The sequence below is a fragment of the Rhopilema esculentum genome, chromosome 11 (assembly GCF_057945365.1).
Source record: "Rhopilema esculentum isolate cy_ngs chromosome 11, ASM5794536v1, whole genome shotgun sequence".
In the NCBI taxonomy this organism is placed as follows: Eukaryota; Metazoa; Cnidaria; class Scyphozoa; order Rhizostomeae; family Rhizostomatidae; genus Rhopilema; species Rhopilema esculentum.
Window position 1 is genome coordinate 5,730,926 of NC_142825.1, and position 26,115 is coordinate 5,757,040.

Below are 26,115 nucleotides of genomic sequence, written 5' to 3' on the forward strand. Positions count from 1 at the left end.
GAGAAGAAATTGAGCAAACAACATACACAGACAGTTTTCTCGTACACAACATTCCCAAGAAAATTATCGTTTTATCTTGCAGCAAACATTCTTAAAAAGGTATTGTCCGGCAGATATTTAAAATCAGGATATCTTGACAGATTGACGTCGTTCTGTTGAATTTCATTCGTTTCCTTAAGAAGGAGTGGGCTCAAACTAAATGAGATATACATGACAAGAATTTTATTTACGTAAATACATGTTCATATATTTACTTGTTTGGTTCAACGTCTAAAAGGGTTATAACCATCAGTATGCCACAAGGATTGGTTGCATAGTTACGAATCATGTTGCAACAATGTTTAGAAATGTCTAACATTGAATTATTATATAGCAATTATTTTGTTTACTTATGTCTACATTGAATAAGCTAATTGAGTCTAGATTACAAAGTAGAAACTAAAACTAATTAGAAATAGAAACGTAACAGATGCAGCTGTAACAAAATGGGTCACGCAATGTGTTACAGATTCTATAGAAATAACGCATCAAAGTATAATCAAATTGTAAATATTCCTGACTGCTGTATGTGAAATTGGCTAAATTGGTGTCTCACACATCAACTATTTGATTCTAGAAACTTCTGTGGCCTATATAAACGAAAAATGAAAATTGAAAGATATCTTCTAGATAAGCGACTGGGATCTTTTAGAATGTCTACTGCGGTTAACTTGTGAGAGATGCCTTTCTGAGGTTTTTTATCATAATTATACTTCTCTATTGCACTTACAGGTCATATATTGAGAAAAATATACATAGGCTCGATACATGGAGTTATAAGGGTGACGTCATAAAGCAAAGCATAGATTGACTTTTGACCATGTAACCGGAAACAGCACCACTGAACATCTCTAAATGTGTTTCATACGCTAAATCTGTCACATATTGACAGAGATAGCAAATGAAAGAACTGACTTTTGCTTAGGATTGCTGTGTTTCACCTGGCTCATAGATTTTGAAACAAGGGCTGAATGAGAGTGACTTGACAAGGAAAGAGCATTTGTATATTTGGCCGTATCTCAGCCAATTTTGTATCTCACTACATTCATTTTGCACATTTAGAGGTGTTTCATAATGCTCTTATGAAATTCAAATTCAAAATATGTGTTTGAGGACGTCATCACTTAGGCGCAACCCAAGACAGCTTCAAAGCTGGATGTTTTCGTTCTTACATATCTTGAAATATAGCCGAAGTAATGAAGTAAATGGCCTCGTGAAATGCATTATATGAATCTGAGTCTCATTGATGAGAATTTATCTTCTATTTCCCTTTTTGGATAGACGAGAAATTAATAAGAACAGAGTAAACGACTGCAAGTATGCCTTATAGGGTGTTCAGAGAGCAAGGTCAATAAAACCATCGCTTTGATACCAACTGAATATTTGCAAAATTACGAAGCTACTTGTTCAACCTATTACAATAAATTGCTTATAGTTCGACAAAATCCAGACACATGGCAAACACAGCTAGGATGGTAACCACGACCAGGATAATTTTAGCTTCTACACTTGACTAACTACACCTTTCTTTTCATTTCTGGGGAAGGTTTTTAAAAATGTATGATATTGGCCTAAGTATGGCTGAATATCGAGTCTAACAGAAGGCACAACTTCCAAAGAGGACTCAAAAGAGAGTAATCACATTGTTTATAAAGTCACGGTGCAGAAGAACATGATCAAATCTTCAGATTCATTTTTGGTTGACAGAAAGCTCTGTGTCCTCCAGTACGACCAGGTTGAGGGTAATTAAAGTTGCCACAAAAAAACAACTCAGTCAATTAGAAAACAACCTTTCGAGCTGGATTCACGGAATTCGAGTCGGCCAAAGCTCTTCTTGCAAAACTCTAAAAGGAAACATCGTCTTTATATAAAAGTTCATTTTTCCCTTGATACTTTCTGCAAATGATAACAACAAACAAAATCAAATTGAAAAACAAGAAGGTGGCATATCCTTATTGATAGCTGCGGGTCAAGTTCAGAGGTTTTAAACAGCCTCTCGCAGCTTCTTAGAGAAGAAAGTCATTAATAAGGATAGGTTACGCTGTCCGAAAATAACCACAAATCGAAAACCGGTGAAAAACTGTTGCCTTGTCTTCGAATCAAACCACTTTTAAAACCAAACAGTCTCGGACTTAAGAGGGCGATTAAGATGTTCAATTGAAATGACACGAGACAAATATATTGAATGATTTGCAAAGACCCATTACAGTTTGGTCAATAACACATGTGGCTCCAGGTTACACAAGGCGAAATGATTTCAAATCGAGAAAAGAAATATAAACATTATAAAACAAAAGACAAGTATAAATGGGTACATTATAAAGTTTTTTTGGGAATAATTTCACTAGAAACCATAGGAAAGCAGTGCAAGTTCCCGAAACATGTTTACAAGCAATTAAAATGTTTGTCAATGAAAAGTGGTAAGGATTCTAAGAACATGACGATGGCAGATGTAGTCTGCATGTGTAGTGGCCTATTAACAATTGCTATCAATAACTGAGGACTAAAGGGACGCCAAAATATCGCGTGTGTTTCAGGAAACTCGGGAAAACAATCCAGTTTCAAAACAATCGATTTTTACCGGAAAAATAAGCTTTATTTAACTAGATGTAAAACAAATTAACGATCTTGGTCAATAATGCTTCATAAGAGACCACTAACAATGTGGTAATGGAATCTGGACTTTAGGATTCCATTGCTGGAAGTCATTTGTTGATACATTTCCCTTTTTAGATATCCTATATTAAGTTAATATCCTAAATAACAAGAGTACGCTGTCAGGGACTTTGTGCTTAAGCATTTAAGCTAGGGTATCATTGGGTAACTGAGCCACTGAAATTACACCGATCTGTTTGTATCAAGACACTATAACTTATTAAAGCGGAAGAAACTTACGGTTTGTATTCTTTGAAGAGATTTTGGCGAGTTGACGGATGATTCCTTTACGTGTTCCATAAAAGCTTTCATGTGCCCTGTATTTTCCAATGTGACGTCATTTTCTTTTTCATCTATAGTTGATTCAATACAAATAAAATTATACATGGGCAGTATCATACGATGAAGTAAAAGGTGGTACGGTCAACTGGTGCTATTCAACTGATTCTTTCAAACTGTGCTATTCGACTGATTCTTTCAAACTGTGCTATTCGACTGATTTTTCATTCAAACATTTATCATGGGCGTATGATGGAACCCAGTAAGCGGGGTTTTAAACTTAAACCTGGGCATTTTCTTCTTAGAAGAAATAATGGACTTTTGAACGCCAATATAAAAACATACTGATACTGTGATATGGTGCTCTTTTTCTTCTACGTACAAGAAAACTACCAAGCAATTTAAAACTCGATTCATATTAGGCGTGAAATCCTGTTCATTGTCATTTGTTTTTCATTTAGCTTGGTTCACAGGCTAGCATACAAATCGTGTTCTACAAACCATGTGTTCAAAGCACCTAGTGTTCAAAGCACCTAGAATATCATAACAAACATATTTATCATAAAGAATCATCCTTCTTTTCTTATGACGATTATCATTTAGAACCACAATGACAAGGGAAAATTTCGACAAACTCAGCCCAATGGTTTAACCATATCAAGGCATATTTTGAATGTGGCTTTGATGTTAATATGGCCTTTCTAGAAATGGAAAAGGGTGGTGCTTCAACTATTTGATTAAATTCCATCAAAATGACTGTGATCAGTATGGTTTGCAAGCAAAACATGAAATTCTTTTGTCAATTGAATTACACAAATGTGGACAGCCAGGAATTATTTTTGAAAACGGCCTTATCTTCGATGACAATTTGATAAGTCCTTTAGGCGTTGTGATAAATTTAAGTCGAATTAATAATTTGAAATTGAACAAGATATCAAGGAATTATGATAAAGTTTGGTAACCTATATCCCACCAAAGTCGAAATGAAATTAGAATCTGATTTGATAATCTCGGTCTAGCTTACCGACTTAATTCTGTTAATCAAGATATTTCTTTTGTAACCAAAAAGATGAGACATCAAAGTCATTGAAAGAATGTAATTTAAAATAGATAATTAAGAGGCAGAAAAGATTAAGCACCTATGTGAGAATAAAAATGCATCAAAAATAACTAACCAGGAGTATAAATAAGTGTTTATGTATAACAAATGGATTCTGAGTAATTTGTTGTGATGAAAAGAATTTCGATATCATGAAGTAATTACTGCGAAGTGTAGGCAGAAGTGGATCAGTAATTGGGCCAAGTAACTTTAATTGTAAATGTATTTCGTTTTTGATGTAAATGAGGTTTTAATATGAGCATGGCAATGGAGTTGAAATGGGCAGAAACTGGTTACATTTTGCCTGGTACATAGCAAAGATATTGCTGAACAGGAGACGTCAATGTAATATGTCTGATTGCATTTATTACAATGATACAAATGGCTTTTTTGATAGGAACCCATGGAAGATCATGGATGCCCTTGGAAGACTAATTCAAGCAGATGTAATCTCCTATTTTGGATAAAAGCATCACATGATATGGTAGTATGAATCGAAATTCACTTTTATATGATGTTGATACTTAACTGAATAATTTTACTAAGTGAAAAAAATGAGAAATTCATGGCGTAATGAACAATAAAGACATGTCTATAAATATATTTTGAATGTAAATGCTTCAATACTTGAATAAAGATTGAATAAAGACATATTCAAGAAATTAAGATGAAAGATCTTATCATGATGGAATGAAGATCAATCGTGTTGGCATTTATTGATTTAAAACTGGTTTATCAATAATTTTGAAACAATTACCATCTTAGCGCCAATACTAGTTGAAGTTAGAGAATACGCTTAGTTATGAATATATGCATTTCAAAACAGACTTCCAAAAACGAAAAGAGTAAAATGACATATGAATCGAAACGAAAACCCCAACATCCCTTTTTAACCAGGAAATGGAATCTTTTTTAAGAGGTAGTCAAAGAGGTTGTACTGCATTTTCTCAAAGCATTTTTATCTCATTGTGGAATACAGTCAACAGGGGGAATTTATTGTAAGTAGAAAATTGAAACGGAACAAACGAGCACAGAGTAGCGAAAATAAAATGAAAGTATACTAGAGAAGTTGTCAATCTTACTTCTATACCCTTTAGATTCAATATTTTGCTCTTATGCATAAGATTTAAAACAATTGCTTGACAAAATAGAAGGCTTTGACTGAACGATTTTCATAACATCATTTTTACATGTCCGTCCCAAAGCTCCAAAGTTCAGAAGAAGAAAACTTTAATTTGCGAAAAAAGTATTACGAGAAAAGTTTTGATGGATGAGAAGAAAGTTAAGGTAGAGAGAAAATTCACTAAATGATGAAAATATAGTTTGGTACCATTGAAAAATGACCCTTTTCCAGTCACGAATGCATGTGATAACAGCTGCTCAATGGTGTACCTCAGGGCAGGATTCCTTTTTAAACAACCCTAAGAAGTAAGACCAGAAAACATGATAAGCACATAACAAATAAAGATTAGCAAATAGATGGCTGACTAAAAAAGATTGACGTGCAATCATAATCTTTGAAAAATTTTGATCGATTAATTTGACCAAGAATCACATATGCACAACATCGATTTCTATTTTCCTTTAGGCCACCAGAATTATCTGTTTGTTGCCTTGAAAACAGAGATAATGCTTCCGCAAAGGCCAATTGGAATAGTGCAGATAAATTGGATTAATTGCAGTTGTCAAAGTGATGATAACTCTAATCAAAAGGAAATCCAAATGCAATATCTAGTTATATATTTGGGGGATTGATAACCAAAGTCGAATAGGAAGTTCGTTTATCAAGAAAGAAGCGCAATGAATTTTTTTCTTGGAGATCATCTGATAAACTGGATGCAAAATAAAAAAAATCATGGAAATAAAACTTGTCTGGACCAAAAGCGTGCAGCGGCCAGAATCTTTAGCAATATTACATAAGGTCCGGAAATCGTCTGGGGAACAGTTATCCACTCAGTTGCACAATTGGTAGCGATACACATTTTTCTATACGAAACCGGTTTATATGAGACCTAGTACTAGAGCCCCACAAATTTAAGAAACTTCTAGAACTAAATCCATATTTTTAAGAAACTACGAAAAAAATAAGATGACTTTCTGAGCCGGAAAATAATACGTCAACAATCCATTTTTGCTTGATTTAAATTTGCTAACACATGGTTCAATTGAAAGCTGAAGAAAACCGTGTCCTGTTTGAAGACCAAAGCGAAGACTATGTAACGTTAAATGACATAAATGGAGTAGACTCTTCTATCTTTTATTACTGAAATACTTTTTCTTTTAAGATGTCTACTACAAATGATAATGTTTACCTTCATAGTATCAAGCAAATCTTTGTTAGGTATGTCTGGAAAGATAATATCACGCCCCTCGGTGATTTCGACAACTTTAAGAGCTCGGTTCTGTATGTGCTGAAATGGTGTTTTTCCATAGACAATCAAATATAGAATGCAGCCCAAACTCCAAATATCAGTTGCTCGTCTGATCTGAAATTAAAAGTTTCTTTGTTTTTAAGGGAAAATTGAAACATAAATAGTCACTAGAAATACAAGCATCCGTGTCCTCTTCTGCAAAAGTTTCCTTTCATCCTCTTGTTTATCCAAAAATTCGATAAGAAATAAGAATAAACATTTTTAGAGAATACGTCAATTGTATGAGCAAAAGTTGAGAAAAGTCTGAATTCAAAAATGCAGAACTATTTTTCCAAAAAGATTTTATAAACCGTAGAGTAAATTTGTCGTTACCAAACCATAGTTTATTTTCCATATTTCAAATTTTCATTATCTATACAACAGAATTAAGGTTAACAAACAAGACAAAACAATTAAATACAATCTAAAAATTGTTTTTTTATAAATCAAGAAGGCAAAGGTCAAGCGCAACAGACATAGATTGGAAATTCGATTAAAGTATGGTTTGTGAAAAATGGTTTGATATCAAGGTCCCTGAAATACTATACTGAAAATTTCCTCAGTAGAGATGGTTTTGAATTAACGTTTAGCTAAAGCAAAGAAAAAACCAAATATATAAGAGTCATAAATAAACAATAAATCATGATAAGAAATATGGATGTGGTAACTGCCGAAAAACAATAAAGATGTACCTTGTAATTCTTTTTCGAGCAATTGGTGTCTTTTCTGTCGTACTCAGATTCAGAAACGGACTCCGGTGCCATGTAATTCAAGGTGCCTATCATAAAGTCTCGTTGTGTGCTTGTGCAATTGTCCTGTCAATGAAATAACATGTCGTGAATTTGAGGTATTTGCTTACTGTCTATGTATAAGGATTGTCTGCCCTGAATACAAGCTCAAGATCTATTTGCTTTCTTGCAAAAACGGCTTACGTTGCAGACTCTCTTAACGTGTTTCGTCTCTAACGTAAGTGTTACACCTTGCAGAGGATTGTTTCATTTTTAACCAAAAAAGTGGTATTATCTGAGATAGCTTTTGGGCACGTCTTCTAAAAAATAGTCATATAAGATTGGAAAGTATTCCAAACTATGTAACACAAAAAATTTCACTACACATATAAATTTATTTCATTCTCGTACAGAATAAAATGGCCTAGTCAGAAGAGAACGGAAACAGAGGGAAAGGAAATTTGCTTTCACGGTAAGAAAAATGCAGTAAAAAGTCATATTCTAGCAGGCGCCTAAAATTTTTTGCCAGTTCTTTTTGAAAAAGCTATTCTTCCACCCACCAAAACGTTTGACCGATTCTTTTCAGTAGAAAAATCTAATTCCCTAGAAGAATACAAAATACCGAAAATTGCCCTGCATATACAAATTCCCCAAACAAACAAAACATGGAGAGTGATGGAGACAAACGATAATCATGAATTAGAGTTTAAAGGAGGAATATGATAAAGAGAGCAAGAATTAAAAATCGTTTTCTGAAGATGTCTACTGGTGAAAATGATTATGTAAAAAAGTCAGATATAACATTGAAGTGGTTTTTCTTCATCAAAAAGTGACCAAATATTCGTTCGATGACAAAAACTTTTTGTTAAATCTTTTCGACCGAATATTTTTCCAACGACCAACGACCGCAATTTGTGACTTACGTTGACAGTAAAAGATTTTCAAATTCCCTCGAAGGAAAACAAAAAGGTTTGAATTTAAAAGAGAAGTAAGGTAAATGGTTGATAGTTTAAGTATTTAAAATTGATATGTTGAAATGTCAGTTGTTACTTATGATAATGTCAAAGGTCAAATACAATGAATAATAAAGGGTCTAAATTCTTTTGTATGAAAATGCTTTGAGTGCAAAAATTGATTTTATTCCGGATTGATTACTAAAATGTTTTGTTTTTTTTTCCCAGACAATTTTTATCGATCAGTACTACCTACAAAGCATTTGTAAACTCGAACCTGCAAGCCCTTTGCTATGCCAAAATCGATGAGTTTCAACGCAGAATCAACGAAAAGGAAATTTGGAGGCTTCAAGTCTGTATGTATTATTCCCTGCTTGTGTATACTGGCAACAGCACTGAGCATTTGAACCCAAAGCGTCCTGATGCGGCCATCCTCCAGCTTGTTGTTCAAACGCAAATACTTCTCGAGGTCCATTTCACCTTTCTCCATTAGCATAAAGAGTGTTTCGTTCTTGAGTTCGCTGAAAATGGAAGGAAAAAAAAGCTAACAAGAGCAAAGTTCATTACAGGTGAAATGCACAGATCTAAAACACAGAGTGGTTTGCAACTATAGATGGTGTCGTCACACAATATCAGAATTTAAAGTCAATATAAATGCTGTAATTAAATAAAGCAAATCATTAAACTCGTTTATCAAAGATTTTTTAAGCATCCTTTTGAGATTTTATCACTTAAAAAAACAATTATCAAAATATAAGCTAAAATATCACAAATAAAGGTTTTATAAGGTCTTAAAAAGTATCAATCAAGTATGAAATAAGAAAGACCAGAACTTTAGTAAATTGGATAGATTAAATTGTTTCAGAACTATCAACCAGAATGATCGAAAACGCAAAGGATCGTTTGCAGAGGAGGTCAACGAGAACGATAACCTAAACAATACTTGCGATTTAAGTACTTTTTAAAGAGCACACTGTGGCCAGTCTGCTACAGACACTTTTCATTAAATACTCCGCTTTAATAACCTAATATTTAATTTCTGTAAAGATAGAAAACAATGTACATTAAAGAACCGGAAATGGAAACTTTGGGAAGATTTTCCAATGAGCCAAAATGTGAAAAAATTTCACGATAGCTCGAAATACAGTCATTCAAAATATGGTAATTAGAGATTGGATCATTTCCACTTAACCATATTCATTCTAGGCAGCTTCAAATGGCTGGGAAACTTAATGCAGTCTTACGAAACTTTGTTTAATTTGTTCTTTAGCTCTAAAGTTCATGTAAAGGTAATCGCGAGTTAAACATTCATTATAACAGTAGTGTACGAAATATAGTCAAAATATTCCAAAGGACAGTCTAAAATTTCCTCCAAGTTGGCAGTCAGTAAAACAAGTCAGTATCTACAAATATATCAATCCTGACTTTTTTTATTCATCCATGCTCGATAAATTATTTTCTGTTCTGAGACATATTATAGGAAATAATCATATCAGAAACAACCTCTTATCAAACTTACATGAAAACTGATTTAACTTGATGATCGCTAAAAAAGTTTTCTGATGATCGTCCTAGGTTAAAACACCAAGTTGCTACTTAGAACTGTCTTTTAAAGCTTGTGCAGGTCTCCTTATATGGCATCGAGCACTGTGTTATTTTCATGAAACTTATTTATAGATCTCATTAAGTATTTTCACAGACTTGGTTTAATATAAGCAATTGCTACGTTTTTAAAAGTAAGTGGAAAACTTACTATTCATGGAGTTGAATGATACAAGGCTCGTTTCTGAGTGTCCTCAAAATCTCAATTTCGTTAATGTGTGATTGGAAGACGACGTCATCAAGATCATCCAGCCGGACACATTTCATTGCAAAGGCTCTTCCATCATCGTTCTCTACTTCATAAACCTACAAAATACAGAAAATATCGAAAAATAAAGATTTCCATGAATATTTTTAAATAGTTTATGATATGGCTTAACACTTAGTAGGAAAAAGATTTGACCAAGGGTAGAAAATCTTTACTTGATAACCTCTGGCCAATTTAAAGAAGGGAATCTGCTTTGAATAAAATATCGATGCAAAATTTCCATGAATATTTTCAAATAGTTTATAATATGGCTAAAAATTTAGGAAGGAAAAGATTTGACTAAGGGTACAAAATATTTACTTGATAACCTATGGCCAATTCAAAGAAGGGAATCTGCTTTAAATAAAATATCAATGCGAGTCAAACATTTTGCTAAACACGTTTCAAATATACATAGAGCCATCAGATTTTTGGGGCTTGAATATCAGTGAATATTTATTGCTTCTCAATGTTTAATCCACTGTGTATCTGGTGTATAAACAACATCTCAATGGCCTGTACGTAGTGTATACTGGGAGGACTAAGGAAGGTCGATTAAAAATCAAGCTAGATATGTTTGAATCATACGAAACTTCTCTGGAAGGCATAATTATTCTGACAAAGTTTGAATCATTGTGTCATTCTTTTGAAAACATTTTTTAAACAAAAACGCAAACATTGCAACTCACTTTGCCAGATCCACCTCTGCCAAGCACGGATATAACTTTGTATCTCTCCTTCTTGATTCTTATGACTTTATGTTTCTTGGTTGTGCTACTGGCCTCCGCAGCTGCATTTTTCATCTTCATTAGATACTCAGACAGGTCCGATGGCTTTGCATTAGTACCCTGTTTTTGCTTACTAACACCAGTGCTACTTTGAGTAGGGATAACATGATTTTGTAGAGTCGCACTCGCATCTACCTCTCGATCCAAATGACATAGTCTTACTGCAGGTGCTACAGGCTTTTTGAAGGAGTCATGGCTTTGCGATGAAGCAGTTTTCCGATTGATAACTTGACTTCCTTTTGGTTGCCCGTCATTTGAAGATGCCTTCCAGCCAAGGTCAACCACTCCAGAGATATTGCTTCTGATTGGAGTGGTATTATGAATTTCTGCTGTAGCCTCATTAAAACATCCTTTTTTGGCATCAATCGAAAACCCAGGAAGACTGTAATTGTCACTTTCAATTCTTTTTGCTACTGGCATAGTATGTGGAGTCGTAGTATTCTTCAAGGGTACCTCCTGAAAACCACTGTCACTGTTGCATCGAAATTTCTCAGAGAAAAAATTGGTATCTGTGTGATATGAGAAACGGTCACTAGTGTTCTCGGAACAAAAGTCAATACCAAATAAGGAGTCAGGGCTTCTCGTTGTCAGAACCTCTGTGGCCTCCTTGCTTTCTTTGCGAATAGATGCGGCTTCGCTGACCTTCTGACAGGTTTTCTTTAAATCTCCGAGATTAGATGCAGAGTCGGTCCCTTTGGCAACTGTATTCTGCAGCAAGGCCTCAGTATTCCCTTGTAGCTTAGCAGATGCACAGTTTGGAGGGCACATATCACTTGTACCATCTTGTTTTACGGCCAACATCGTGTCTGTTAGGCATGCTTCAGATCGTTGTTTTTTAGGCGCTATACTTGCTTCACTGACACATTGCTTTTCCACCTCACATCTAGATGTGCCATCTGTGGTCATTGACGAGCAGCTAACATCTACCGATGGGCTTTTACTAGTAAGAGTTGCATCCTTTTGAGAAAGGCAGATATCCTTGTTAGTGCCCATCACCTCAGAATAGTGTGAACTCGAGCTACAAGCTTGGAAAGACCCATTGTCATAATCAACTGGCCTGCTTTGACTGACAGGTATAATTGGTTTCATAGGGGAAGGGGAGTACAAGAGGACCGAAGAAGGAATAGGAGACAATTCTAGTTTCTTTATGTTTATCTTTAGTACTTCAGTCCGGCTTGGAGTGCTTTTTACAGGGCGCAACGGAGGAGCCCAGTTCAGCTTCTTTTTTCGTTTTATTTGCTGCAGCCATTTGCTCGATTCAAAGCTGGAATTCGACATTTTTCGTTCAGCTGAAACAAAAAAAATTGTATCACTTTTTCATCACTCTCTGATGTTTCTCACTCGGAAAAAACGGTGCCATTGACATAGATGATCAAGTTGAGTACAACAAACTGAGGAATGCATAAAGTTTATCATATTCCAGGAAATAAAGCTTTAAAACAGCAGTAAACTTTGATAGCGATTGTATAAACCATGAAACTTTAAAACTAAAATCTTCCAAACAGCTATTCAAGCAACTTGCAGCATTAGCCTCATCCTACACTTTATCCTGTAAGCAATTATCTTTAAAATGAAAGCCTGCAAACAATTATCTGAACAGAACCTTGTCATGCAGTTATTTGAAACAATCAACAGATCACAGTCTCAAAAAACGACATTTGCACTCAAGTTGATAGTATAGAAGTGTGCAATTGAATGTATGGAAAGTTTACAACCAAAGCTGATTTCCGTTTTCAGAATAAAGCAGAGAATGTTTATAGAATGGCTTGCTTAGCCTGATGTATCATAACATAGTAGGCAAATTCAAGATTGTGGAAAAACTTTCTGCAAACAAACACAAAATAAATTGTTCATGCAAAGCGTACTGGAAAAAGTAAAAGTAAACCCTACAATTTCAGGGACAGCAGCCTCGAAACATTAAATGAAAAAAGGGAAAATTTTGTTTTTATAGGCATTAGCAGATGAAGAAAAAAGGTATCCTTCAAAACTTAGATAAACTTGCTCATGCACTTGCCAAACCTTTAATGTTGTTGCACAATATCACCTCTTTTGAAAGCTCAAGATGCAATGTAAAATACTCACTGCTAGCTGGAGTAGGCTGGATACTTTTCTTTGCAGAAGGAAGAGCCATGAGTTTCTTTTGGCCATTTAAAACATTCTGGTGTGCCCTTGATAGCAATATAGCCGGCTCTGCACCCACTGCCGTGCCTTGAAGAATGATTTTCAAGCAACCATCAACATCTCCTTCATCTAACTTGGCTTGGGCAGTAGTTATGTAGGCCATTGACTGCAGCCCCAAGTCATCATCATCTGTTGATAACTGGCTTTCTCCAGATCTAAAGTCAAACAATATATATATGAGTACCAGTCTGTAGTATTTCTTTATTGGTTCTATGATAGATTCTGCAAGGTATCTTCATCTTGTGTGGCAATTAGAGGCAAAAAAATAACTCACCCCTGCTCTTGTGGTTCCTTGCAACTTTCATTCTATCACTTATTATGATGAGCTGACAAATTTAAATGTATATAATAGCAAATGCTATGCTTTCATCTCAACCCCTGCATCAATTTAACCCCCTATATCCAAGAAATGAAATGTGGCTTGTCTGAAACACCTTGTGAAATACCGAGAACTCGCACTTGTAGCCAGCCAAGTGTAAAAAATTTCTAATATTTTTGTGATTCACTTTCAATTGCGTAAATGTTCAGATAAATATCCTAGGTCAGGAAAAATGTTCAACATCATTTGAAAACTTTGTTGATTCTCAAAATGTAACTTGGAAGATGCTTTTAAGCCCTAGCATTGACAAAATTTATAAATTCCTTTATAAATTATGACTCATTAAAATGACATTTCCACTGACTACATGCAATCATCTTTTATTGGCCAATCTTATCAAATTGAGCTTGATGACAATCCATTTGTTATTTTTCCAAATCTTATGTTTAAATAGTTGATAATGCATTTTAACAACTGAATTGAAAAATGATGTATGTTAATAAATTTTGGTCTGGTAACAATGTCTCATAAATTTGATGACACTGTGTTTTTGCAAGAGGTTTCCTTTACATGTGATACATCATAACAGATGAGAAAATTGTTGAGAATGGGGACCTTAAGCTCTTGGATGTTTGTCAAATTTTTTATGGTCAACAAAATATTCAGGAAGTAAGTATGTGCTAGAACAGTAGAAGATAGAGGCCAAAGTGCAAGGCTCAACAGCTCACATGACACTTTGGGTTTGAAACTTTTTCTTTTGCAGGTGAGCTGTGAATTGCTCACCTCATTTGTTCAACTTTATCAAGATAATAAATATAATGTTTATACTTAACAGGCTTTCGACAGAAAGGTATGCGATTACAACCAGTTACAAATATTTTAACAATATGACCAAAAAAATCTGTCCCCCTGGATACTGCCTAACTCCGTACAAATTTTCCCGGTATAATGAATCCTGTAGATAACAAACTGTCGTTATTACGAACCTAGTTACAGGTCCCTTCATCATAATTGTTTTGCGATATGATGAACTTTTTGAAAAATGTTCACCATTAGTTTGGTCTTCTTATTCCTGGTGTATATTTATCACAATTTCTCAGGGGAATCATTATTGTCATCAGCAAAACATATTATATACATGGCAAAATGCCCATTACAACCAACCAGATGAACGCCAAGCCCTCAATGACTCTGCTAAGGATTCATTATTGAAGCTAATTAAAAAAGTTTGTGACATGGCAAACATTTTTCTGTACATGTAGTGCCATTTTTTTGCTGATATATTAAATAAGCTTTATACTTGTGTAGAAACTCGCTCCAGTCTTCAGAAAAATAACGTTTTCTGTTAGAATTTAAGTAATTACGCTAAAAATTCTAGGAAGAAAATTTCATCAAAATTATTGCTGTCAGCATTGTAAGGTTGGCGAATTCTGCGTAGATCTATCATAATAACCATAAATTTTAGCAAAAAAATGTCACACGCCACTACAGGCCTGGATGTTTTCAGGCGTGCGGTGGTAAGCACGCCTGCTATTTTTTTCCACGAGAGCCTGCCTAAAATGGCATAGAAGACAACCAAAATTGGAAAAATAAACAGCGTACTATTCAAAGTTATTGTTGCTGGAGTCCTTTTAAATCTCTAATGTTGGCAATTTTGTTAGTGCCTCTTTACCAGATAAACCTGGAAGTGAATTGAACTTCAAGGGTAGCAATTTTTACTTAATGTTGTATGTATTTGAGTTTTTCAAATTACAAATTAAAGCTTATTTTTCAACTACATTAAAGTGTATGGTAATTGAACACAAAGCAAGCAATTCACAGTGAATGAGAACACCAAAAATCATGAAACTTATTCATCTTTTTATGTTATTTTCTCAGACAAGGGGAATCTTTCAGTTTTATAACTAAACATTCATTTTTTCTATAGAAATAGGTTATAAGAAATGGTAGGTTCAACTTTATAAAAGCTAAGAAACAACCCTACCCAAATTGAAAAAAGCTAAGAAACTTTTATAATTTGCAGTTTTAATTTTCCAAGTTGACACTCAAAACAGTCTTGACATCACTGTATATTTTAACACTACACTTGACATGCAGTTTGCATTCACTCTCAGTAAGTCATTCTAGATCTCTCCAGTCATCTAGGAAAACAAAATTATGTGATCACTCTGAATTTGAGTGAACTAACAAAATTACTTGAACTTTTTTGTCAAGAAAGATCGTCATTTAATGGACAGCATGGTCTAGTACAGAATGAGGTAAAGCTATGAGCAGGCCTGGCCATTTGAGGAGAGCCATAGCTCTTGCTCCCCTCCAGGCTCTCCTCAAACGCTGGAGGGGAGCTAGAGATTGCTCTCCTAAATTGTTCTAAAAAAGCAAATTTGCTCTCCTTGAAATCAATTTTTCCTTTGTTTTTCTATTCTTATAGCTCACCTGAATACTACTAGGAGAGCTGTTCACTGCTTCCCTGTCAAAAGTCTTACGGCCAGGCCTGCTATGAGAGGCCTAGAGTGAACTTTAAAAAGACAATAAAGCAAATGCTGACTTATTTAGAGCCAAATTTGTTTAAAATCAGAGAGCTTATGGTGATTACCATCATTAATTTTTACCATCAGTCAATTCAAAAAAATGCTTAAAATCAAATCATAACATTTCAAGAAATGTTTCAACAGCTCCTTCAGTCATGTTCAAATTCACCCCACTATATTCTTGATCAAGGAAAGTTTATTAAAATCAATAAGACAATTTTTGATGTGCTACATGGGTCTATTTTAGAAGCATTTCCTTAGATTCTTGTGGAGCGATTGTAAACAAAAAGGCCAGGTCCTGTTCTGTTGACCAGTCCATGATTAATTTGCTGTTCTGAAGGTAATTCATACAATTTTCACTCGAAGAGAGAAGGATTAATAAACATACCTTGAATCCATAATATTTGATGGTTCTGAAAGTTAAGCCTCTTTGTTAATACAAGAAATTTGGAACGAATTGCTTCACAACATGATTTCGAACGATTATGAACAACTTTTGAATTTCGGGCCAACGGCGAAGCGCATGCGTACACTCACTCTACATCCTGACTTTTGAAGACGAGGCTGTGACTTTCCCACGTGATAGGCCTAGATCAAAACATCAGAATGTAAAGGACAAATGCTTATATCCACCCGATTTTTTTATGAACTGGAAAGAGGGAATATCCACATTAAATTTACAAAAAGGACAATCAGAAATTATTTCATATGCTAGTGGATCAGATGAAATCATCCAGACTTCAAAAGCTTTTTGAACACTGTAAAAGATTTGGTTTCGTTACAGAAAAGTTTAAAACTTCGGAATCGGCTTATTTTCGAGAATCCATCTCATCTGAAAAGGATACGCATAACCGTTTAAAAAATTCATCAAATGTGGATATAAAGACTGTTACTTACGAATATGGATCGTTCGGGTCTTTAATGAGAAGAAATGTAATTGATCAATGGTGGAGGCACTCAGTCACTTTCCAAGACAGAGTTTTCCCACTTTTTTTCTTAGGGTCAAATGATGTGGATATTGATAATGCAGGCGCTCGTCAATACGCATTCATACCAAGGATCAAGGCGCAAGAAAATTACGAGAAGTTAACTAAAGAAGTGCTTTGCAAAGAACTTGGTGTTGCGCAAGTAACAACCCAGCCGAGTTGCAATTATTCCGATTCTTTCATTGCAAGGTATTTGTTTAAATCCAGTGAATTGATAAGACACAATTCTTTGTCCAATATAAGCTCGCCACTTTCTGCTGCATTAGAACATAAAGAGATTATGTAGAACGACGTGAATAACCATTTAATATCATTAAAGATGATAATATAGGGATAATATTCTCAGTTATCCTCCTGTAACGTCTTTCATTTTTGTTTACAGATCACCATTTGTTGAATATCTCACTGTTCACCATTTTTGCCCAATAAAAAAGGGGAGTACAATTTTTAATGACCTAATAAAGCAAAGATTACGCTGGTGGAAAAGATTCTCTAACAAACAATCAAATTTTTCCCATCTGGTCAAAGAAACTGACAGTAATGTGACTACTGCTGAAATTTCTGTGAGTGCCTTTTTGTTTAAGTTATTGCTCCTGTCATATCCAATTTCCTTACAACATTAACGTATGATATTGCAGATAACCTAAATGATTCCATTTTAAAAAAAATATCTTAAAATTTCTTTTTTTAGACCTGTTACTTTAAAGTCAGATCATGTTGATAAATTTTCTTTTTTGCAGTATAGCTGTTCTTTTGGAAGAGAGACTGTGGAGACCATTCATCTTGGTATTAAAGATGATAATGACAAAGTTTGGCAAGACAACAAAAGTATTATTGAGTGCTGCACTACTGTAGAACAAGGTTTTCAATTTCTACATTCTTTAAGCTCTTTGTGATTCATTTAATCAAATACATACATTCAATACATTTTAAAATATATTTACTACCTTGACAGAAAAATGCTGAAAAGGAGTTACACAGCAAGCAGTTAGCTAGTTGAAAATTCAAGTTTTTCCTGCTTTGCATTTCCACTTTAAGCACTGTCAACTCCTCCCCTAAATTTTCTGGTTTCAAAATTATTGTAAACAATTTAAGAGTTTGAAGAAAATATCCACTTACAAATTTCAATAAACTTTTTTGGGTTAATCAAAAAATTATTCATGCTATGCAACACATCTTTAAAAAGCTTTTCAATAACAAGTTAATCTGTCTTTTTGGGAAACTAAGGCAATTGGCTTTTCAATGAATATTTGAACTATGAAAGAGTTTCCAGTATTTTATTGTATTGCATTGTATTTTATTGTTTGCTACCTAGCTTTCAGAGGTATTTTTAGGGCACTGAAAAGCTTATTGACCCTCGCTCTTGATGTGACCACACCTTGTGAATCCTGTAATTACAGAGAGCCGGTGAATCTCCTCACTCTGAGAGTAAGTTTGGTCATGTCAGGAACTCAAATCACAGACCCTTGGGTCTATAGTCAGCGACCTTAACCATAGAGCTATCCTTGCACCATAATGCTAGAGCATCATTTTTAGTGAAATTTATTGTTTTAAAATTTAATGTTCTTATTTTAGCAATGCTTGCTTATCTCGATGATGGACTGGAAGAAAGAATGCAGGAAGATGAAGATGATACAGCATCTCAAAATGTTTTACGTTTGCACCCTAATTTGGCACCAATAAAGGTGATAATCTTGGCTGAAGACCCATCAAATGAAGAACAGCTAGATTTAGTGAATCGTCTTTCCAAAGAATTGAAGATTGCTGGTAAGTATAACAATATACTTTTTAAAATACAATAGATCAAATGGGTTAGATCAAAACACATCATGTAATAAATTATATAATAAAAGGTCTGACATAACTTGTACAAGGGAAATTGTCATCTGTTTTTCCAACACTTCTGGGTTAGGGCTACTTGGATTTTTAAAAAAAATTAAAGGCTCATGCACAACAGGCAGGCTTTGTGAGGATAATTCAAAAGACCAGGCGATAAGAGACAAATAAACTTGTACCCATTTCACATTTCAGTACATTCCCAATAAAACTACCCTTTACCCTTGATTCCTGATGCTAATGTTTTTCGTCTTTACTTAACTGCTGAAAACTTTTGGATTATTTTTTTGGGGTCTAAAACTCCCAGGACCAGGGATGTAGTCGTAAAATTTTAACAAGGGAGCTCTATGAAATTTCTCAAGGGGGCTCTATGAAATTTCTAAGTTGCTCTTTTCTTGAATCATTGCAATTTGAACATGGTGAGTTTCGATGTTTTTCCGAACATTGTTTGAGCAGCCAGGTACATTGACTGTGTTGAGCATCAGCTGAGAGGCAGAGGAGAGCGTGAAATCTATGGGGAAGAATGCAGGGGGGAGGGCACTTTATTGGAAGTGAGGAGGCAAATGTTTATATTGTTGAGGGGTTCAGTGAAAACGGCCACCATGGTTGGCGGCGAGAAGAATTTGAAGATAATATGGCATTCCAAGAATGGCAAGTAATGCAGCTAAAATACTTATGGCATTGATAAGGAAGAACTTTCTTTTTAATAATAATGACCTATTGGTTGGATTTTGAAATGAAACATTTCCTCCCGTGCTAACAAAACAGAGGTGATTTTATCAGCTAACGAATAGTGCTACAAAAAATGTTATGCGAAACTGTTATTCAGTGGACTTGGAAAGTATTCATAGTTTGCAGATATAGAAAATCAATTTGGAAATAAATACAGCTTTAAGAACCCCCGAGCCTAATATAATCCAAAAAATAAGAGCATCCATGGCTCTTATTAAAAAGTGGTGTAATGCAAGAAATATTAAAACTAGACAAGACAGAGTCAAATTATAGCACCGGTTGTTGATTCAGGCATTTCTTAAAAACCAACTGTTTATTCAAAACTGCAACTAAACGTAATCAGTAAGAAATCATTCAAGAATTTTCTATCTGTATATGTCAAACTTTGTGTACGTTTTCATGCATATAAAGCGCTTGCAATGCCTTTAATTCTTTCAGTTGTTTCTCTTTTCCTTTTCTGGCTTAGTTGTCAATAGCTGACCATTGGTGGAGTAGCAATTCTTCACTTTTTTACAGCTTTCTTTGCATTATATGATTCTTAGCTGTATCCAAAGACAAACCATAAGGGGGGCTGAGCCCCCCTCCCCCACTTTTTTTCGAAAAATTTAACAAAGGGGCTGTGCCCCCCGAGCCCCACCCCCACCACTTCACCCCTGCCCATGACATCAAAATCTGCTGCGATTAAACATAAGGCAACACTGCACTATGAATTTTAGCAGGCTTTGTGTCCGGGCCCAGTGGGCCCATAAAAATGCGTCACTAACTGCTTTCTAGTTTTTTAAAAGTTTGCTTTACTCTTGTTATTAGGAATGTTAAATTTTTTTTATTTAGGGATACCATGCCACAAACTTTTCCTTCACAATGAGCAAGATGCATATAATTTCGCAGATGCAATTGGTACACCTTTTTCTTTGAAAATTGACCAGCACACATTGCAAAGGGGAGTTGTTGGATTACGTCATCGTGATACCACCGTCCATGAGTTTTTGCATATTGCAGAGACCAGAGAAACTCTGACAAAAATACTTAAGAGCTAATCATATACAAGAAGTTGTCAATTGAGGCCTCAAAATAATTAACATATGATACTCTTGGATCAGCTTGAGTGCTCGAACCAATCCTAAGTATGCTCGGCTGTCGGAAGATTGAGTATACTGACTGCATTTTATTAGAGGTAGAAAACAAAGACACCTGACCATTCTACATTGTAACATCGGTTTTCAGACGTTTCGTATCAAATATCATTGTCAATTGTCAATTATGAATAAATTTTTTAACCATGTTGTATAAATTGTTGTTGAAGAGGTTTGGCCGCCTACACAAAAAGCCATCATTGGCTGTTTTGTAAAACTTTAAAAACTCTAGAAGCCCAATAGAAAAATCCATTAGAATTGTGTAGATCAACCAAAATTTGCTGAAATTAAGTCGTGAGAGTAGATCGAGAAGATACTTATCCCATCTTGCTGGAGTGTGTGTGACAGCATTTGTGAGGATATCGTGTCACTACCCCCACTGCTTGTTGAAATATTTTAGAGTGATCACTGATAAAATCTGGATCTGGGAGTGCCGTGAGCACCTAAAGGGTTCTAGAATGCAAAGATCTGAAAAATGTTCAAACCCAGTGTTGTTCACACAAAACGAAAAAGTGGTTGCATTTTCTGGAGCCAACCCCATTCGCACCAGAGCACCCCTCTGGTTACAATACTGTGGATAACCGACGTATCTAGACTACTTAGAATATTCCCGACAGCAGCGAGTACACTTTGTAACGTTTAGGTATGTATTGCAACTCCATCATCACATAAATTAAATAGTATGCAATTAGATTTTTAATTTATTTTAGCTCATTTTTCCTAACTACCTTTTTAAAGAATTAGCGTTGATAGTGTACAACATTATAGCAGATATCGAATATTTTACTGCAAGTTACATTTTTTCCAGAAAATCAAATGAATAACGGTCATTTCAGTTGATTTTTTGCTCAAACCCCTTATTTCAGTCTTTGGAACAAGAGAAACAATCTCTATCATGTTGGATACAAAATTCATTAACACCTGAAAGACGCTACAAAAATAATTCTATTCTACACAAATACATCTAAAGTGCTAATTCCTCAAAAATACATTAGGAAAAATACAATATATTGTAAAAATACTTGTTTAAAGTAATACTCTATGACTGCAGACAAATGAAAAATAATAAAATGCTTGTTGCAATTAAAGTAAGAATAAATTTATTACATCGCCAAAAATTTTCTCAACAATTTAAGTGATTCAAACCCTACTTGAAACCCATTAGTCTTAATCTTTTTCTCTAACATGATACAAGACATAGAACTGCTCAACTTGTTTAAGTACAATACAAGCACGGCGCTGGCGAAAGTTCCTAGTACGTAAAAAAGATCCAAGAACAATGTAATTCTTGGGGTTTTATGACTTCTCAAGCTACAGCGTACTAAAAGAAGCTTCAAAAGTAAAGTTAAATATGGGCAGAACTTTGAGTCAATATTTAAGCCATTAGTTTTCATAAGGGGCCATTTTAAACATTTTGTTGTAGGGCAAGTTGTGGGGCTTTGATTTTCGGTTCAATTGATATACTGAAAGCCAAACGTGGATTATCACTCCAAACCAAGAGGATTGTGGTGTTTATCAATTTTTGTTCCACTAAAAGTATCGAGAAGCTTAAAACAGATCTAATCTTGGCCCTCAAAAAATATTCGATCCATTTAATTTAATCGAAATAATATTTGGTCCATAGAATTTTAATCGTTACATTGACCAGAGCGGCGACTAACTCGACAAATAATAAAGAAAGCGGTACGCGGTTTGTACGGACGGTTTAAATTCGTTACAGTTAATCTTCTGTTACATTGAATTCTACAGTTAAATTGTGGGTCAGGAGGTTTCAACTATTTCAAGTTATCTGAGTTGTGAAATGCTTTCTAAATGTGGAAAAGAGCTCCCCTTGTTATATTGATAGCACTGCACCACTGAATAAACGATGATTCAATAAATAGTGTTCTATTGGGAAATTTCATGACGGATATAAAGATAACATGAGATCAGGTATTGGTGTTTAAAAAAGAGCGTTTCATGGTTGGCGTAAATAGTAAGATTGAATTTGCGTGCTACGTGAGGGAATTTTATAACAAAAACATATGATTTGTGTTCATGGGAGGGCATGCATAAACCTGACACTGGCCAGTCGTCTGACTATAAGGCGTTTTTTAAACAAGCCAGTGCATGGTCAACTTGAGGAAAAACAGCAAACTGTAAAATGTCTATAAGGATTGACAAGTTTGTTTGCGAAGCACATGCATGCCAATGTCACATCATTCTCGGCAAGCTGCTAAATTAAGGGCGTATAATGATAAAATACAGATAACTTGGGAATAGAATATGAAAAATTTAAAATTTCGTTGGTTTTGTTTTGCCATTTTTCAACAGAAAATAAATTTATGATATGCTGACAGGTGCGAGCCTGATAGAGGCATGGGTGAAAAGGGTATGTGGCAAAAAGTAACGACGACTTACAAAAGTCTCGCAAAAATAAAACAAATAATAAAAGCATACAAAATAATTCGAAAAACTTAGATTAAAAATTCGAGCCTTTTTCCATCTTTCAACTCCCTTGCAGAAATTTAGTTTCATTTCATCGTTCAGGCCTACGATTACAGATTCGAGAAGAAGACAAACACGAAAGGATAACAGGAGTTTTAGCCCCTTTTCAGACAAAGCTGTGGACGGGGAAATGGCCTGGTGCTTTTAAGTCCCCTTTCATTTCTATCCCGTCTCTGGTATCAGAATAACTCCATATTTTTGCTTTGCTATGATAAGTTCCCGAATGCATGATTGTCTCAACTCTCGAAAGGGTTTCAAGTTGGACAGAAATACATGATTTGGGCCCTTTTTCTTTTTATTTACTTAGATAACTTGATTCTGGTTTATGAACAATTCGCAAAAATCTACCCTCCATTCAGGGTTCATACCTTCCAACCTGAAAATACATACCCAAAATAGCTTACTTGACAATTAAATACCCCCTAAAATTTCAAATTCTAGTTGCCCCTTTCGATATATACCACTTGAATTACACCGATCCAGAGGTAAAACCTTGCGTATTAACAATTCTTTAAGAGATACAAATTTATTTTTCAATCTAAATTAATCAAAAATTACAATCTATTTGCAAATAATTTATTACTATTCACGAAGTTGCTTTCTTTTTCCTTTTCAACACAAATTTCTTCTTTTTTGGGTGACTACTATCGTTTTCATTTTCATTTACAGTTTCCTGTCCTTCCTTTGCAACCTTGTCTTCTCCATTCTCAATTTTTTTGACAAAGTCATTCTTCTCTACCTCTACCTTTCCCAGTTTCGACGATTCTAGATTATTTTTTACAATTTGTTGACTAACAGACTTCTCCATCTTGTTTTCAACCCCAATTTTGCGAATTCCATTTTCTTTAGATACACTCCCTTCCTTAGCCTTCTCTTCGACAGGTTCTTTGTTAACCCCCGGTTTTGGGTCACGTGTCTCGACAGGTGGCGCTGGAGTTGTTTTGTCTGAATCTTCATCGCTTTTAGCCTTCTTGCGTTTAACTTTTAAGACAAGTTTTCGTTTCTTTTCCTTCTTTCGTTCTTTATCATGTCCCCCTAAACCATTTAGAGCCTTATCATCACCAATTTCCGTTGAAATGACTGAGGTTGAATCATTTGAAACTACGCTACCCTCCTTAACCACATCCTTCTCACTGTTTAACTTGGTCTCATTTAGACGTGCAATTATTTCCTGTATTCCTGACTTTCCTGTTATTTCCGTTGGAGCTTCAACTTTTTCAGATTCTTTTGAAATTTTGTTATCATTCTCCTGCAATGAAACCTTTGAGAAATCTGAAACCTTCAAAGTAGGCTTTGATGCCGGTGCCTCGTGCAAAGCTTCATCTGAATCCCCTTGAATTTTGTCTTCCTTCATAATTTTGTTCATCGAATTATCTTTGTTGTCCTTCTTGCAGCTATTACTATTTGATTTATTGTCTGTTTCCGATGAGCCACTGTTCGAATTTTGCTCGGATTCTTGTTGTTTCTTTTTTCTCATGGATCCTCGCTTCAAAACTAATTTCTTTTTCTTGCCACTGTCGCTTCCAGACGAGTCGCTCTCCCTTCGCAATACCTCGAGTCGCGAGAAAACTGGATCGGTTTTTGCTTTTTCCTGTGAACTTTCATCGTCTTTTATCAACTCATTCGGACACAATAATCTGTTTTCACTCAAATCTGTTTGATCCATTTCACAGGCTTTCTTTTCCCTGTCAGTAAGTCGTTTTGATTCGTTATCCTTAGCTTTGCTGTGTGTTGTTGCGGTATCGAGTGTACCACGAGATACACTGGGCACTTGTGACCCCCTAAAAGCGGGCTTGGTAGACGGGGGTTGTTTTTCTGTAGCATGACGGTCTCGTTTTCGCCTGCCTCGTTCGCCGTAAGAGTCATCTGTTTCTGGAATATCTGTTTTCGTAAAAGAAACAGTCGATTTTTCATAGTTATTTGGACGATGATCAGAAACTTTTGCACGCCTTCGCCTTCCTCCTTCATCATACACAACTTCGCTTGATTTTTCCTCAGTTCCTTCGGCATTTTTCTTCGAAATTGTTGGCTGCAGCTTAGAGTCTGCAACGGGTTCATGTTGACCCAAATCATAGCTGGCTCCACGCTCTTGAAGCCTTCTCCTGACGGGGACTCGCGTCTCCAAAACTGTATCTTCGATTCCTTTGCTATCTTTACTCCCAAAACTTCTCCTTTTTCTCCGCCTTCCATCTTTACCATAAACTTCATCTTCCATCTTCTTTAAAGCCTTGCCACTACCTTCATTCAAAAGATGTATCTTTTCTTTAGCAAAATCAACAATAAGATATTCTTCGTCTCCGATGTAGCCTTCTGAAGACTCAACCTGATCCTCCAACGAATCCGAATCTATAGTTTCCCTGTCAGAACTGTCAGCCAAATGTGCAACATTTGCGATACCAGCCTGATGTGCAAAACCTGCGCAATTTATTGTTTGTTTAATACCATCAGGTAAGTCTTCAGGCGAATGTGGTGCACTCAGTCCATCGATCGAGTCTCTACCCTCTTTATTAACAGGTTTCGAACCACCATTTGGCACTGAATATATGGCCGATTCTGCAAGCTGGAGTGAGGCCTCCCCTGTGTTTGATTTTGAGCGGTTTCTCAGCAATTGTTCGACGTCACTGAGAAAACAGATGCACAAAGGAACATAAAACAAAAGACCAATGGAGACATCGTTTAAATGCTTAATAATCTCTTTTTATTAACTTTCTCAATGTATGCTAAATCATTTGTTTGTTTATTGACAAAAGCAATGTGTTTAATCAAGAAGGGTCGACCCCTGGTGAATTGAAGACAAAAGCCCAAGAATATAGAGAATTTTTTTCGATGGATGCTATTCTGTTTTTTCGTATGACGGATGGCTGGATTTTGAAAAATGCAACAACAAGCAACTTGCTAAACTTGAATCTAATATAAACTCGAAAGGGTCTTTTAAACCAAAATCTGAGAAGATGTTTGTTGCGGAAAGATAAGAATGTTCGAAGGATAAAACAATTTTCAACGCAATTACTCAACCCAAACATCTTTATCCGATTATGAACAACAATTCATCCAAAAACTCTTTAAAAATACAATATTGAAAAAATTCATCCTAGCGTGAAGTTGTTTGCAA

The 26,115-nt window shown here is 35.2% G+C and overlaps 3 protein-coding genes across 3 annotated transcripts in view; 1 reads left to right on the forward strand and 2 right to left on the reverse strand.

Annotated features, from left to right (window-relative positions):
• Positions 1–249: 249 nt before the first annotated feature.
• On the reverse strand, positions 250–16,373 carry LOC135693394 (uncharacterized). Its single transcript, XM_065211862.2, has 10 exons — positions 16,218–16,373; positions 12,884–13,137; positions 10,703–12,090; positions 9,918–10,072; positions 8,442–8,685; positions 7,176–7,298; positions 6,385–6,558; positions 5,403–5,493; positions 2,935–3,047; positions 250–1,883 (listed from the first exon to the last, which is right to left on the reverse strand). Exons 1-10 carry the CDS (start codon positions 16,226–16,228, stop codon positions 1,818–1,820), a joined length of 2,619 nt encoding a protein of 872 aa, XP_065067934.2. The 5' UTR covers positions 16,229–16,373; the 3' UTR covers positions 250–1,817.
• A 43-nt stretch (positions 16,374–16,416) lies between these two features.
• Positions 16,417–21,346, forward strand: LOC135693395 (DNA polymerase subunit gamma-2). The gene is made up of 5 exons (XM_065211865.2): positions 16,417–17,004; positions 17,198–17,378; positions 17,556–17,676; positions 18,391–18,582; positions 20,215–21,346. The coding sequence occupies exons 1-5, from the start codon at positions 16,538–16,540 to the stop codon at positions 20,418–20,420; spliced, it is 1,167 nt and encodes a 388-aa protein (XP_065067937.2). The 5' UTR covers positions 16,417–16,537; the 3' UTR covers positions 20,421–21,346.
• Positions 21,347–21,409: 63 nt separating this feature from the next.
• The window catches only part of LOC135693958 (uncharacterized), a 29,280-nt gene continuing 24,574 nt past the window's right edge, over positions 21,410–26,115 (reverse strand). The window contains exon 14 of the mRNA XM_065212553.2: positions 21,410–25,624. Coding sequence (XP_065068625.2) covers positions 23,590–25,624 — 2,035 coding nt within the window. The 3' untranslated portion in view covers positions 21,410–23,589. The remainder of the gene's footprint in view (positions 25,625–26,115) is intronic.

Coding starts and splice junctions, on each gene's coding strand:
- LOC135693395 (XM_065211865.2), top strand. CDS start 16,538: ATGCTAGTGGATCAGATGAAATCATCCAGACTTCAAAAGCTTTTTGAA. Junction 17,379..17,555: donor TGACTACTGCTGAAATTTCT/GTGAGTGCCTTT, acceptor TCTTTTTTGCAG/TATAGCTGTTCTTTTGGAAG. Junction 17,677..18,390: donor CTGCACTACTGTAGAACAAG/GTTTTCAATTTC, acceptor TTCTTATTTTAG/CAATGCTTGCTTATCTCGAT.
- LOC135693394 (XM_065211862.2), bottom strand. Junction 12,091..12,883: donor CCAGCCTACTCCAGCTAGCA/GTGAGTATTTTA, acceptor TTTTTGTTTCAG/CTGAACGAAAAATGTCGAAT. Junction 3,048..5,402: donor AAAAGGGTCATTTTTCAATG/GTACCAAACTAT, acceptor AATCAACTATAG/ATGAAAAAGAAAATGACGTC.